Genomic DNA, 15,946 nt, shown 5'->3' with positions numbered 1-15,946 from the left:
TTTCATATGAGTAGTCACTATAAGTTATTGAATTTTTTAAATTCCCTCCTGACTGCTGGGTGTGGTGGCACACACCTGTAATTCCAGCCATTTAGGAGCTTGAGGCTGCAGGATCAGAAGCTGGAAGCTAGGCCTCAGCAACTTAGCAAGACCCTTTCTTAAAATAAAAAATAAAAACTACGTCATGTGCATGTGTGACCATATCACAATAAATTCCACTTTTTTGTGTAACTGTAATGTACCAATTAAATGAATAAATAAATAGGGATGTAGCTCGGTGAGTGGTAGAGTGCCCCCTAGGTTCCATCTGTGGTACCAAAAGAAAAAAGAAAAAAAATCCTGACTGACTTCAAAAAGAAATAACAACTATATTACAAATTAACCTTCTGGATGTAAACACTGGCATGTTTCTAAGTGCCTTATGCTCCCCACTCCAGTGGTCTTTTTGTCTACTGCTACATAACACGTGGCAGTTTTAATTACTTAATAAGGACAGAGATGACTTTTCCCTTCTTCATCTTCTTAAAAATTATCTAGACTATTCTTGGCTCTTTATTTTTTCAGATGAATTTTTAAGAACAACTTTTCTGGTTCCATCAAAACACCATGTTCATAATTTGATCTAAATTGCATATCTTGTATATATTTATTGGAAAAGATACTAGTTTTCCCATCAGTGACTATAGTATATCTCTTTATAGTATGTCTTTATTTCATGAAAGTTTTGTAATTTTCTTTATGAAATTCTTGTGTGTCTAACTCTTAGAGTCTTTGCCCTTCAAACCCAGTCAGTATGTTTTGAGAAAGCTTATACCACATGGAAAGGTTACACATCCGGGTTCTAGTACTTTTTTTGAGCCAACAGCCAGAATCAACTGCCACACTTTTATGAGTGGTTTAAATTGCATAGAATTCCAGTCCCTAACTTTCTAGTTTTTTTAGCTGAGACTTAACCACCATGGAGCAGAGATAAGCTTGTCCCTGCTGTGTCCTGTCTGAATCCTTGACCCAAAAAACCTTGGGAGATAATAATTATTATTTTAAGCAACTGAAATTTAGGGGGTAATTTGTTTCTAAATAATAGAAAATGAATACACCAGGCATTATTCTGATTATGATTTGTTTTCTCCTGGAGGTCTACCTATAAAAACACATAATTAGAATATTCTAATATAGTATATAGTGGAACAGTTTCTCATCCTAAATTAATAAGTTGGCATTATTATTATCTATATTTATATGTGATTAAAAATATGTGAGTCTACAGGTTAAAGGAATCGACTTAGATGTTGAAAATTTATTATGAACAGGCTTCTTGGGATACTGGCCTTGTTCTTTATTGAGGATGAACTACCATGTGTTTGAGAGTGAGAGTTTTCCTTTTCCATGACATTTCTGTAGTCAGGTAGAACATTCAGTGTGGGGAAAAAACAAACTTGTCTTCAAGTCCTCTTAATTTAGTGGTACAGCTTCCTAAATAGGACTCATAAAATAAGATCAAAGGATACAATGTAAAACTTCTTTGCAGGAGTTTCCTAAAGATTATAATTTACATCTGGGCATGGTGGCGCATGCTAATCCCAGTGGCTGGGAAGACTGAGGCAGGAGGATTTTGAGTTCAAAGCCAGCCTCAGCAAAAGCGAGGCACTGAGCAACTCATTGAGACCCTGTCTCTAAATGAAATATAAAATAGGGCTGGGGATGTGGCTCAGTAGTCAAGTTCTCCTGAGTCCAATCTCCCCCTCCAAAAGAAAGATTCTAATTTACATTATCACATGGCTGATTACCCTATTAGCCAGGCTTGTCTTTGGGCTTTACCTGTTATCTTCTGGCAGGACTCTTACTGATAAGAAATCTGATAGATATCTACTTTTGGTTCTTCTGTGGATTTTTTTTTTTTTTTTTTTAGTGCAAAAACTTTTAGCCTTCCCTTCAGGAAATTTGAATATTCAGGGATATGCTGGATTATCCTTTTGTCTGGGTCATTTTTTCTGTTTATTTGGTTTTCTTTTCTTGTTGTAGGCTTTCTGTGAATGGCTGTTGATTCTTTATTTTCCACTTCATATATATGAGTGAACAAAAAAATCATTTCAGGAGTTAGATGTAGTTCTTGACTCTGGTTTTGCTTAGAGTAATTGAACATGGAACTAGTTAAAAGCTAGAAAGCATGACTCTCTGAGACTATTCAATTTCTTTGGAGAAGAACTTTTTAATTTTTTTTTCCAGGAGTGTGAATGCATGACTCCCTTCTGGAGTGGGGTCTGTTTTAAATATACTTTTTAAGTTTTTGTGGTATTGGGGATCAAGCCCAGGGTCTTGTGTGTGTTAAAGCATGTATTTTTACTACTGAGTTACATCCCAGCCCAGACTTTTTATTTAATCCTCCATTTCAGCTCATGTCTCAGTCCCTTTCTCTATTCCACTAGATATTTCTTAGTCTTGAACTACACGGGAGTCCTATTGGACCCTCATCTATAGTCCTCTATTTATTCTAGCATGTGACTTCTTTTGTCATGGTTTTGTCAGTTTCTGACTTTGAGTTTTCAAAAAATTTGTTGAAGTCTCTTGCGTAAGGCCTTTTCTGTTCTGTTATTGTAGGTTCATCTCTCCCCCACCCCATATCTACTAACATTCTAGAGGGAGGGATAAGAGGTAGATCCAAAATGGACACTTTTAATTAGTGTGCATGTGAATCTCTTAAGTGGGTGAGGATTTAGAATACAGCTTTTAAATGAACGTGTGCTATGTCAAAGTTAGTAATCGTATTCTCCTTGCAGTCTAGGTGGTTTGAATCCCAGCTTTGTTACAAATTTACTTTATGATCTTACGTATACTACATAGGATGAGTTTTTTAGTTTTTAGTTTTATTTATTTCTGTGGTGCTATTGATCCAACTTAGGATCTTATACATGCTAGGCAAGTGCTCTGCCACCACTGTACTCCAGGCTTTAATCTTATATTTCACATATTGTGGAACAGTGATTTTTTAAAAAAAACTGCAAAGTACAATATGAAATATATCTTACTTCACAGCTGAGTATACTTTTACAGTTCAAATGAACTCTCACACTTACATGCAATACACTCTGGTTTTGTTTTGTTTTGTTTGTTGTTGTTGTTGTTATTTTTTCCACTCTGGCTTTTTTGTTTTGTTTTATTGTTGTTTTTGTTTTGTACCAGGGATTGAACCCAGGGGCACTCATCCTCAGCCCTTTTTATTTTCTATTTGGAGACAGGATCCCACTATGTTGCCTAGGGCCTCACTAAGTTGCTGGGGCTGGCCTCAAACTTGCAGTCCTCCCACTTTAGCCTGTTTTCCTGATTATTGTTGTTGTCAGTTCTAGATATAACCCAGTAAAGTGATCCTACTATCCTCCAATTGGTTACAACCCACACTTTGAAAAACAGTACACTAGAGTACTATTTCAAAAAATGTAAGCCAGATACATCTTCAAGTTGGGTATTGGGAGAAAAAAAAAAAAGAGGGAAAAAAGACTTTGTAAGAATTTAGGAACGACCTGTCAAGACTTTGGGAAGTTCTAAAAAGTGTATTAATAATTCTCCAAAGATGAAATACTTCACTTCCTTGGAGTTGTCTGATTCCCTCTCTACTTGACACTATGCAGGGATTTTTTACAATGTAGAGAATTCATTAGTGGGATCACAGTAAAATAGAAAACAGCTAAGATGAATTTTGAAAATCATCTTCCAGGCAAGTTTAAATTAATTATGTATTTTGCAAAAGCAAGGCACATCTGTTTTTCTTGTTTGGATAATTCCTTGATTGTGCAGTTTGTCTTGTATCTTTTATAATATTCATGCAGAGACCTTTTTTTTTTTTTAAATTGAGGATTTAGTTATATTTTCTAGTAGAGTGCTTTTAGTAAATACTTAGCTCTGGTGTTGTTATTGAAGATATAAATACAAATTGATATCGTAGGTTATTGCATAATATTCTTATGTGGTGATGGAGATCAATTATTACATAATATTCTTAAAATTGTGGTCATGTTTCCTTGAGTTAACATAAAAATTTAAGGCATTTGAAATTGTTGAATATTTTTGCACTGATAATAGTTGGAGTCTGAATTGCTCTGTGGTAAATACTTTGGGAGATCAAAATGTATACTTACAAGTTTACACGGAGGATAGGGTTTTTTCTTGATTTAAATGGAATTAATAGGATCTTAAATGCTCTCTCCCTGTTTGTTCAAGATTCATTTACATATTTTGGAAGAAATTAGTATTTGTTTGAAATAGATGCATGTCATCAGTGTAAGACTATTAAAACAGGCACAGTGGCACACTCCTTAATCCCAACAACTCAAGAGGCTGAGGCAGGAGGATCATAAATTCAAGGCCAGCCTCAGCAATTTAGTGATAATTAAATTCAGTGTGACTGAACAAATACAGATGCTCTGCAACTTATCACAGGATAACACTCAATAAAATCATTCTAAGTCAAAAATAACACTGTCATAAATGCATTTAATAGCTGGGCGTGATAGCACACACCTGTAATCCCAGTAGCTTGGTAGGCTGAGGCAGGAGGATTATGAGTTCAAAGCCAGCCTCAGCACCTTAGTGAAGCCCTAAGCAACTCAGCAAGACCCTGTCTCTAAATAAAATATTAAAAAATGGCTAGGGGTGTAGCTCAGTGGTTAAGTACCCTGGGTACAATCCCTGGTACAAAAAAAAATATTCATTTAATACATGTGAATATCATGTTAGCAACACAGTACATTATAGAGTATTGGTTGTTTACCCTTTTGATCACATGACTGTGAGCTGTGACTTGCTGCTACTGATGTCCAGCATTGTGAAAGGGTATCATACCATGTATCTCTATCCCAGGGAAAGATCAAAATCCAAAATATGCTTTCTGTTGAGTACATGCCTCCTTCTCACAGGTTTTTGACTGTGCTGTAGTACTCAGGGCATGAAGTGAAGCAATTACTCTGTCAGCATCCACAATTCTAGTTGCTGTATGGTGTTGTCCTGTAAGATGTTCTGCACTTGCATGTTTCTAGAGGTGTTTTTATTTTTAAGACTAGAAGTAAAATTCTGGTAGACAATATAGTTAATATTGGAGGGAGAATTCCAGGTGAGGAAGCATATGTGAGTCTGTATGGAGTTATCCATATTGAGAATGGATAATTAACATCAGTTCAATGAAAATAGCCAAGGACAGTCATCAAGAATACAAAAATAATAAATGCTGGAGAGGATGTGGAGAAAAAGGAACACTTTTACACTGTTGGAGGGATAGTAAATTAGTACAACCACTATGGAAATCAGTATGGAGGTTTCTCAAAAGACTAGGCATGGAATCACCATAGCACTTAGCTATTCCACCCCTCAGTATTTATCCTGAAGAATTAAAGTTGTCATTAGTGACACATGCATACTGTTTCCCACAGCACAATATACAAGAGCCAAACAATGGAACCAGCCTAGGTGACCATCAACAGATGAATGGATAAAATTAAGTGAACAGAGAAAAAATAGCCAAGGAAAAAAACAATATGTGACATTACTATAAGACATTGCCAGACAGAAATAATATTGAGTGTATGACAGACGTTATTTGTAAGAATGCTTATAATAGAGAAGTTGTAAGCAGCCAGTGTAGATCTTGTCAATACTCTTTACATTTCAGATTTATTGTATTCTTTTTCTCTCAGATTCTTATTTATGTTTATGAAATAGCCGAAGTTGATAGTCTGATTTTTCTACTATTATAAGAAAAAAATCCAGTGGTACTATTATAGAAAAGTACAGAACTACAGATTAAACATCTGCAATTACAAAATATTTCATGGTACTTTTCTTTATTTGAGATGATGTCTCACTGTGTTGCCCAGGCAGGTCTCAAACTCCTGTCTCAAGTAGTCTACCACTTCTGTCTCCTGAGTGCTGGGACTATAGGCACAAACCACCATGCTAGGATTCCTTGATTTTTTTAATGACTACCATACAGGTTTTTGACCTATATGAAAATGTTGCACATCTTGCTAACCACCAGTAGATAACTGTAGCTTCCTGTCTCATTTAACCTTTACAGCTATTTAACCTGGGCTGCCAAGAAATTCAGTGCAAGCAGTCAAATGCCTTGTAATAACTATTACTTTCCTCCTTTTAATTAATTCTGGTTTTATTTTTAATTTTTTTTATATTTAATCTTATAAGTACTCAAAAATTTTTTGATTACAGATTGTATGGAGAATAGGCAGTATGTGTATATATTGGAATGTGTCTATGTAGACAGTGTGTGTATAATGTGTATGTGTGTTTGTGTGGTAAATGGCAATACCTTTTGCATTTTGCCTGATAAAAGTTACTTTTTTTGTCTTTTTTTAATGATGCTGGGGATTGAACCCAGCAGTGTTTTACCACTGAGTCACATACCTCTCCCAGCCACCACCCCCCTTTTTAAGACAGAGTTTCACTACATTGCTGAGGCTGACCTTGAACTTGTGATCTTCCTGCCTCAATCTCACAAGTCCTTGAGATTTCAGGCGTGTGCCTGAAAAGTGTTCTCCACTTTGATAACATTATCTTTTTATGTTTGATGTCTTTTCTTCCCAATCTACCTCTAATCTTTTGAAGGTAGAAATCACTCTAACCTTCAGAACCTGCTTCAAAGGGTTGTTGTGATAGTTACCTAAATTAGTACATATAAAGCACTTAGAATTACCTTTGGCATGAAGGAAGTATTAATGTTAGTGATAGTGCTGTATGATGTTATGTAGCACAGCAGACTTAACATTCAATAAACATACTTGTAGATAGGGTTAATAGGAAAGATTTTTCTATTACATAATACCTAAAAATAATTAGAATTGGAAACTTCTGTTTTAACCCAGAGCCAAAGGACTTGAAATGTTAAAGTACTTTCTAAATATTTCTAATGTTTGAGGAGGATTTATATGTGACCTGTCTCATCAAAGCATTAGTTGAATGCTAGGATATAGTTCTTGAAGAGGAAGAAAACAATAACAAATTCAAATAAATCTTTAAGCCAATAAATGGATTATTGAATGGAGAAGCTATGAAAAATAATTTTTTTTTCTGAAGACCAAGAATTAAATGCTCAAAAAAGATGCTCTTTTTAGAACGTGTAACATGTTCTTAAACTGGTACTATTTTATGTCCCCTATCAGGTACACTTCAGAGCCACAGGCTGAGCCTTGTTCTCGTGACTGCTTTGTCTCTTGGGAGGATTTTTTTCTTCTTGCTTTTCCACAGCTTCATACTTTTCTGCTGAACACTGAGTACCCTTGTATCCTTCTGATAGTCCCATCTCTGAATTAACCTTAATCCTACCATTTGCCAATCCTGAAAACATTTTGTGTCTTCTGTCATGTTAGCTACAGGCTTCTAGCCTGTGACGTAAGAGGGGGAAAAAGCCTTTTATAATCCATTTTGAAGTATTATATGCTTTCACCTTCATGATCATATCTCATTTAATCCATGTAATTCTACCATGAGATTATGCTTTTGATAAAAATGGTTACTATCAATTCTTAAACATAGCCGTAATATAATAATTCACTATACCATTTTTGGTGTCTTAGTACAAATTTTAAACTTTTTGTTCTGTAGTCTCTTTTGCAGTGCATACAAAATCTTTTAAAAAATATTTTATTATTTTTCAGTAGTAGTTGGACACAATACCTTTATTTTATTTATTTTATTTTTATGTGGTGCTGAGGATCAAACCCAGGGCCTCACACGTGCTAGGTGAATGCTCTACCACTTAGCCATAACCTCAGCCCCAAGTGCATAATCTTTATTGTTCAAATTCAGAGTCTTTTCAGGTGTAAAATGTTTGTGGACTTCTTAAATACTTTTTACTAGGTAAGGGAAACCCTACTCAATGAATGATTCTTGTCCTTAAGAAGCCTGATATCTTTTGGGGGTTGATAAAGGAAACATTGAATATAGACCTAAAGATAATACACATTCAACTATATAAATTGTTGTTGTGAGTACTATAAATGTTCAGTGAAAGGAGACATCATTGTATCCTGACCTACCCAAGGGAAATTTTGTGGAAAATGTGGGATCTAAGTTTATTCTTAAGGAATGTATAGAATTTGGAAAGACAGGGAAGGAAATCTGGTGAAATATTTCAGATAGAAGGCCTGGAGGCACACAACTGTAATCCTACTAACTCTGATGGCCAAAGCAGGGGGATCAAGGCCAAGTTCAAGGCCAGCTTGGGCAACTAAGTGAGATCCTATCTCAAAAAATAAAAAGGGCTGGAGTGGTAGAGCACTCCTGGGTACTGCAAAAAAAAAAAAAAAAGTTATATAGAACAAAGATTTTGAACAAAGACCTTGCCTTTAGAAAATAGTAAGAGAACTGTTTTCATGCCAAGGAGGTAGGAGTGAGAGAAAGGAGAGAATAAGAGTTGGCCACATTGAAGCACAATATTGTGTATTACTTTAAGTATCAGGGAAAAAAGCTAAAAAATATTTTAAAATTTTCCCAAATTATTCATTACACTGGAATTTCATTGTCTTAATTATAAAAGATGTAACACAGGTATATTATCTGTTATAATAAAGCTTATATACTGTTTAAGGGTATCTTTGAAAGTAGAGATATCAAGCAACTGAGAGACCTATGGTGACTTCTTATAGAGTTTGAGAATAATTCTACCAGCCTAATTAGTCACCATTTTCTACAGTGTGTATATAGATAGAAAGAAAGATATACATACACATATACAATCTGTAAGTTTAGCACAATTGGGGAGCAAGTATCAATGTTGAGCAGACATTTGTTTATTTATTAAAAGTGATCAGTTTTGGAAAACATCAGGTTATTAATTGGAATTAAATGCATATAACCATTTTGCTTCAAGGGTAATAACTCTAAAGGATTTAAGAAAATAATTATTATTTAAAACTAGTTTTGCAGAGAATGAGCAGGTTGTTATTATTTGGGATCACTGAAAATTATTGAGTATGAGCATATTGATTCTCATTTTAGCAAGATTTTAGCTTTTCAAAGTAGTTTGGAAGATAAATCAGGAGTGATAGTGGTTATGAGATCATGTAAGAGAACAATTAGGATGTCTTTTGTGGTCTAGATGAGGTATGACAAAGGTCTAAAGTGATAGTGGGATCAATAAGAAAAAGATTCCAGATATGTTAAACAGAATTAATAATGATTATGGACAATGAGAGAAGTTCAGAATAAGTCCCTAAATCATAATATGAGGTGGGTAAATTCATCACTAGCTTTCTGGGAAGAGTTTTAAATATGTAAGAAAGTAACTTCTACAAAATTAATAACTATATAAGGTAACTTTTAAGTTATTTCTAAGTTTTTCTTTATTTTTATTTATAGATGCCACTTCAAATGAACAACAAGAGCTATTCTGTCAGAAGTTACAGCAGTGTTGTATACTGTTTGATTTCATGGACTCTGTTTCAGACTTGAAGAGCAAAGAAATTAAAAGAGCAACACTGAATGAACTGGTTGAGTATGTTTCAACTAATCGTGGTGTAATTGTTGAATCAGCGTATTCTGATATAGTAAAAATGGTAAGCCTCTAGACTTATGTTCCTCAGATTGATATAAATTCAAAGTAAGATCTGAGGTATAACTATGAATTGGAGACTGATTTTTAATAAATGTATGCAATTAATACATCCAAAAGAATGTTTCATAAACTAGTCCATTTGAAAGATTATCTATCCATTTAACAGATGCTATCATTGCTTAGGAGTTAGGGAATTTAGTAGCCACATGCCGCAGTCTGGCTGGGCACAAAATCAAGAGACACTCAAGCAGGAACAAACTTTATTTCCAAAACTCCCGCGAATGCCACGCACGCGGCCTTCTCCTGGGACACACTACACCAACAGGAAATCCCTCCTCCGGAATTCCCTCCTCCAGAATTCCCTCCTACCGCACTTCCCCAACCAATGGGAGTCCCGCGAGAGCTCCAAAGTAGCAGGCCAAGGTGGACAGCAGGGGTCTAATCTCCAATTGAATGCACATCTTAACATAATCATTATCATCTCAATGGCTTGCTGGTGTCACCTTTCAACCAAAAATGCCATGCATCATTCCTACTTAGCTATGGCTCTCAGCAGCCACAATTATTGGTGGCTACCATTTTGGATAGTGTAGTCTTGAGCTTAGGAAAAAAAATGTAGGCTCAAGATTGTACATATAAATTGATAATAGATGATGTCATGGGGGGTGAGTAGTCACTGAGAGAGAGCTTATAAAGGGGAAGGAGAAGACCAATGAAAAACTTTGGGGAACAAAATATTTAAGCAGTGGGTAAGGGAGTTTGGTTTAAAAGAAATGATATTTAGGACATTTTAATGTGTTTGTAGACTACAACACTTTAATTAAAACTTGGGTCCTTTGAGAAGTTAAGTAATGCTTCTTATTGAGCATCCTTAATCCAAAATAAGATGTACAATACTTTTTGAGCACTAACATGAATCAACAGTGGAAATTTTCATACCTGACTTCACTGATGAGTTGAAGTCAAAACACAGGTGCACTAGAAATATTATATAACATTACTTTCAGGCTACGTTTATAAGGCATATGTAAGACCTAAATGAGTTTTGTGTTTAGACCTGGATTCCATCCCCAAGATATGTCATTATGTATATATAAATAAAAATCCAAAATAATCCAGAATTCAAAACACCTCTTAGGCATTGTGGATAAGGAATTCTCAGCCTATACAAGTAAATGTTTAGAATGTCTGATGTGATCTGAAAATTACCCCCTTTATTAAAGTAATGGTGTTCAGGATACTATTTATTGGTAATTCAACCTCATCCACCAAACAGAAATTTGCATGGGATTTGTGATTTTCATATTTCATTATATTCTAATAAAACACAAAAAATTCAGCTGGAGTAGAGATTTGCCAAGTACACAATTTAAATTTATACCATGGTATAAAATTTAATGGCAAGTACCAGCCTAAGTGCTCTTCAGCAGATGAATGGATAAAGAAAATGTGGTGTATATATATATACACACAGTGAAATATTACTCAGCCATAAAGAGGAATGAAATTGTGGTATTTGCCAGTTAATGGATGGAACTAGAGACTATCATGCTAAGAGAAATAATCCAGTTTCAAAAACCAAAGGCCAAATGTTCTTTCTGATATGTGGATGCTAACACACAATAAAGGTGGGGGTGGGGAGAATAGAAGTTCATTGGATTAGAGGAAGGGGAATGAAGGGAAGGGGGCATGGGAATAGGAAAAAGTAGAATGAATCTAGCATAACTTTCCTGTGTTCATATATGAATACATGACAAGTGTAATTCCACATGATGTTCAACCACAAGAATGGGATCCTAATTAGAATAAGTTATACTCCATGTATATATAATATGTCAAAATACATTCTACTGTCATGTATATCTAAAAAGAACAAATTTTTTAAAAAGTTAATAGCAAGTGTAACCTATAAAGATTAGCTATAGAGAGAATGTTAATCAAAATGAAAGTGGTTTCCTAAACTTGGGCAGACAGTAAAAAGGGAGCAACAGTTTGAGGATGTAAACATTAAATATTAATGGAGTTCCTATTTTGATTTTTGTTTTATCATTTAAAAATTCCAAGGATAAAAAGCTTCATTTCTTGCTAGGCATAGTGGCACAGGCCTATAATCCCAGTAATTTGTGAGGCTGAGGCAGGAGGTAGCAGGTTAAAAGCCAGCCTCAGCAATTTAGCAAGGCCCTAAGCAACCTGGTAAGACCCTGTCTCAAAATAAATAATAAAAAGAGCTGGGGACATGGCTCAGTGGTTAAGCACCCTTGGATTCAATCCCTGGTATAAAAAAAAAAAAAAAAAAAAAATCCAGGCGTGGTGGCTCACACCCATAATTCCAGCAACTCTGAAGGCCGAAGCAAGAGGATTACAAGTTCAAGACCCTGAGCAATTTGGCAAGACACTGTCTCAAAATAAGGATAAAATGGGCTGTGGATGTAGCTCATTGCAATCCCCTGGGTTAAATCCCCAGTACCAAAAATAAACAAAAAAACATCGTTTCTTAATATTATTGATTTCAAAAGGTTTGTATTCAGGAATTTTGAAAATCTTGCAGACTATTCTGTAATTTGCTACATGTACTCTGGGATTTAATTTCTTTGCCAAAGTGCAAAGGTGTGTGCGTTTTGTTGTGTAACTTCTGGGTACTTAATTTCTAGGTAAGAGTTGAGCCATTCTTCTCACTTAGTCCTTTAAAACTCTTCTGAATATTTGTTATGTACAGATACTTTTATTGGTGGCTGCAAGGTTAACTTTTACTTACTGACAAATATGAGATGTAGTTAAGTCTTTTTTAAAATTGGTTCATTTTAGTTATTAGTTAAGTCTTAGAGTAAAACTATTAGAAGTATTACTCTACCATGGATGCCACTTCATTAAAAAAAAGAAGAAGAATAGTTGGAAACTTGCTTGCATAAATCAAACGCTGCTTATCTTATCCTCTGTCCCCTAGATAGTTTATCTCAAATGACCAACCCCATAATTGTCCTTAAATGTTTACTAAACTATTTGGTTTGTCAGTCCTATCAGTCCGTCATCATTCTTAAAAGAACTAGGGATTGGAACCATGGTCTCTCCTTCACTGGAGAAAAAGAATATGTTGGTATGGAGATAGAGGAAGCAAACGATGAAATTGTAAATACTATGTTTCACTGAATCTAAAATGAAGAATCTCAAAGCAAATCCTGATTTCAGATCATATGTTTTTAAAAAGTCTCAGAGTAGAGGAAATACAATGAATTAAATGATGAGTTGTTATAAGGTATGTCTGTAATAACCATGAAGCCCTTTTACCTGTCCGTTAGTGTGGCATGTACATATAAGAATAGAGATGTTTTATTGAACTTGTTTACATGTTATAAGTATTGAATATGACTGTATTAGAATATGCAAGGATATGTGGAAAGATTTAAGGAATCAAGTTAGAGATAGGTAAGATTAGTAATTTTGCCTTACTTTCCCCTTTCTTTTTAAGCAAAACTTGGAAAGAAGTGATATTTAAGGAAGAGGAATCTAGAAGTAATCCATAATCTTCAGTAGCTTCAGGAAGTCAGATATTGGGCAGAGAAAAGAGAAACACCTGCCTCCTTCATATCTTGAAATTTATAGATTTTTTGAAATAAATTTATAGACACAACTTTTTTCTTAAATCAGGGGTCTTAAAAAGTATTCCATTTTGCATTGTTGAATTCAATTATGTAATAAGAACATAAATCTAAATGTATTTTTCTTTGCAGATCAGTGCTAATATCTTCCGTACTCTTCCTCCAAGTGATAATCCAGATTTTGATCCAGAAGAGGATGAACCCACACTTGAGGCCTCTTGGCCTCACATACAAGTATGGAACATGATTATGTCTTGACAATTTTAATATTTTGATATTCTGCTGAAATCATGGCTCTCTCTTTTAGATTCTGAGTGTCTACTTAAAATTTTTAAATATGTTTTCTTAACATTATTTTCTTTCCCCAAAATGTTTTTTATTGTGATAAAATATAGTTCACATAAAATTGACTATTTAAACCATTTTTAAGGGCTGGGGTTGTGGCTCAGCGGTAGATGACTCGCCTGGCATGTGTGAGGCCCTGGGTTCTATCCTTAGCACCACATATAAATAAATTAATTAATTAAATTAAGGTATAAAAAATTTTTGAAGTATATAATTCAGTGGCATTTTATATACTGCAATCATCACCACTATCTAGTTCCAGAACTTTGTATCAACCTAAAAGGAAATCCCTTTATCATTAGCAGTCATTCTCTATTCCCCCATCTTCATAGGCTCTCACAACTACTAATTTGTTTTCTGTCTCTATACCTGTTTTGTGTATTTTATGTAAATGAGATTATAACCTGTGGACTTTGTGGACTTACCATATATTTTGAAGATTCATTCCTTTTGTAGGAATGTACTCATTTTTGTGGCTGAATAATATTCCATTGTATGGCTACTACTACATTTTTATTTATTTATTAGTTGTTTGATATTTATTTCCACCTTTTAGCTATTGTGACTGGAGCTATTACACATTCTTGTTTGAATGTTTGTTTCCCATAAGTTTTGATATGTTGTATTTTGTTTTCACTTACCTAAAAATATTTTCTAATTTCCCATATGTTTTCTTTTTTGATCATTAATCATTTAGGAATAGGTTGCTTAATTTCTGTCTGTTTATGAATTCCCCAAATTTTGTTATGTTATTGATTTTATTTCATTGTTTAGAGAATATTCCTTGTATGATTTGAGTTCTTTTAAATAATTTTATGGCCTAGTATACAGTCTATTCTGGAGAATGTTTCATGTGTGCCCATTGAGAAGATTATATGTTATATTATTGGGAGGAATCTTTGGTAGAGTCTGATAAGCCTGATTTGTTTATGGTGTGGTTCAAGTCTTCTGGTACCTTGTTGATCATCTCTCCTATTATGTCCATTGAAAGTGAGATATATAAGTCTCCAACTATTATTGTTCAGTTATCTATTTCTCTCTGCATTTCTGTTTTCACTTTAGATATTGTGGGGACTTAGTTGATAGGTACATGTATATATATAATTGTTACATCCTCATAGATTACCCTTATCATAATAAAATGTCCTTTGTCTCTAACAACAATTTCTATGTCCTCTGATATTAGTATAGCCACTCCATTTCTCTTCTGGTTACTGTTTGCATAGTACGTATTTTCCATCCTTTTACTTTCAACGTATGTATTTCTTTAAAGCATGTCTTTTATAAATACCATATAGTTGAAACATGTTTTTTAAACATTTTATATAATATCTTTTGATTGGAGTGTTTCATCTATTTATATTTAATGTAATTACTAATAAGGGAGAATTTACATCTGCCATTTTTTTCTAGGTTTTATGTATTTTGTTTTTGTGTTTTTCTGCTTCACTATTACTGTCTTCTTTTGTATTGAATGGGTATTTTCTTGAGTATCATTTTAATTCCCTTGTTTCTTTCTCTTTTTTATTTTATTTTATTTTTTTGAAGTTATTTTCACAGTGGTTTTCCTGGGGATTCCAGTTAGCATTTTAAAACAATCTAGTTTGGTTTATTACTTAATTTCAGTAATAAACGAATTTTGGTCCAATATACTTTCAATTACTCCCCCTTTCTTTGTGGTATTATTGTCATAAAAAAAATCACATCTTTACACTTACATGTTCATCAACACAGACTTATAATTAATTGCTTAATGTTACTGCTTTGTTAAGGAAGAAAATAAAAGTTACAAATTAAAATACATGTATTATCTTTAATATTTACTTTTATTGTTATCTTTACACATGCTCTTTATTTCTCTCTATGGATTTAAAATACCATATAGTGTCCTTTTCATAAAGAAATTCCTTTAGTATTTCTTAAAGGGCAGATCTGATAGTGACAAATTCTCTTTGGGGTATTTTTGTTTTTTAATATTTTTTAGTTGTAGATGGACACATATCTTTGTTTTATTTTATTTATTTTTATGTGGTGCTGAGGATCGAACCCAGTGCCTCACGCATGCAAGGCAAGTGCTGTACCACTGAGCCACAACCCCAGTCTCTCTTTGTTTTTTTAATCTAGGAATGTCTTAATTTCTCCATCATTTTTGAAGGAGAGTTTTTTCCGACAGTCTTTTTCTTTTTTTTTCTAACAGTCTTTTTCCTTTTGAAAGAGTAATTTTAGCTAACAGTCTTTTCCTTTTGAACACTTTGAAGATGTCATTATATTTGTTTTTTTATGTCCATGGTTTTCTGATGCCATATCAGCCATTCTTTGTATTGAGGATCTCACAGGGTTAAGTTTTTTTCCTCTTACTGCTTTGAACATCTTCTCTTTAACTTTAGTCAGTTTGACTTTCATGTATCTAGGTATAGATCTCTTTGACTTTATTCTACTTGGGGTTTGT

The 15,946-nt window shown here is 34.0% G+C and overlaps 1 protein-coding gene across 1 annotated transcript in view; it reads left to right on the top strand.

Moving 5' to 3' along the window:
• The window catches only part of Ppp2r5a (protein phosphatase 2 regulatory subunit B'alpha), a 65,869-nt gene that overhangs the window by 22,398 nt on the left and 27,525 nt on the right, over window positions 1–15,946 (top strand). The window contains exons 2-3 of the mRNA XM_015483670.2: window positions 9,361–9,557; window positions 13,285–13,386. Of these exons, the coding sequence (XP_015339156.1) occupies window positions 9,361–9,557; window positions 13,285–13,386 (299 nt within the window). The remainder of the gene's footprint in view (window positions 1–9,360; window positions 9,558–13,284; window positions 13,387–15,946) is intronic.

Source organism: Marmota marmota, unplaced genomic scaffold (genome assembly GCF_001458135.2).
Source record: "Marmota marmota marmota unplaced genomic scaffold, marMar, whole genome shotgun sequence".
NCBI classification, from domain to species: Eukaryota; Metazoa; Chordata; class Mammalia; order Rodentia; family Sciuridae; genus Marmota; species Marmota marmota.
Note: the sequence above shows the minus strand (reverse complement) of the source record. Positions and strands in the feature narration are given on the sequence as shown.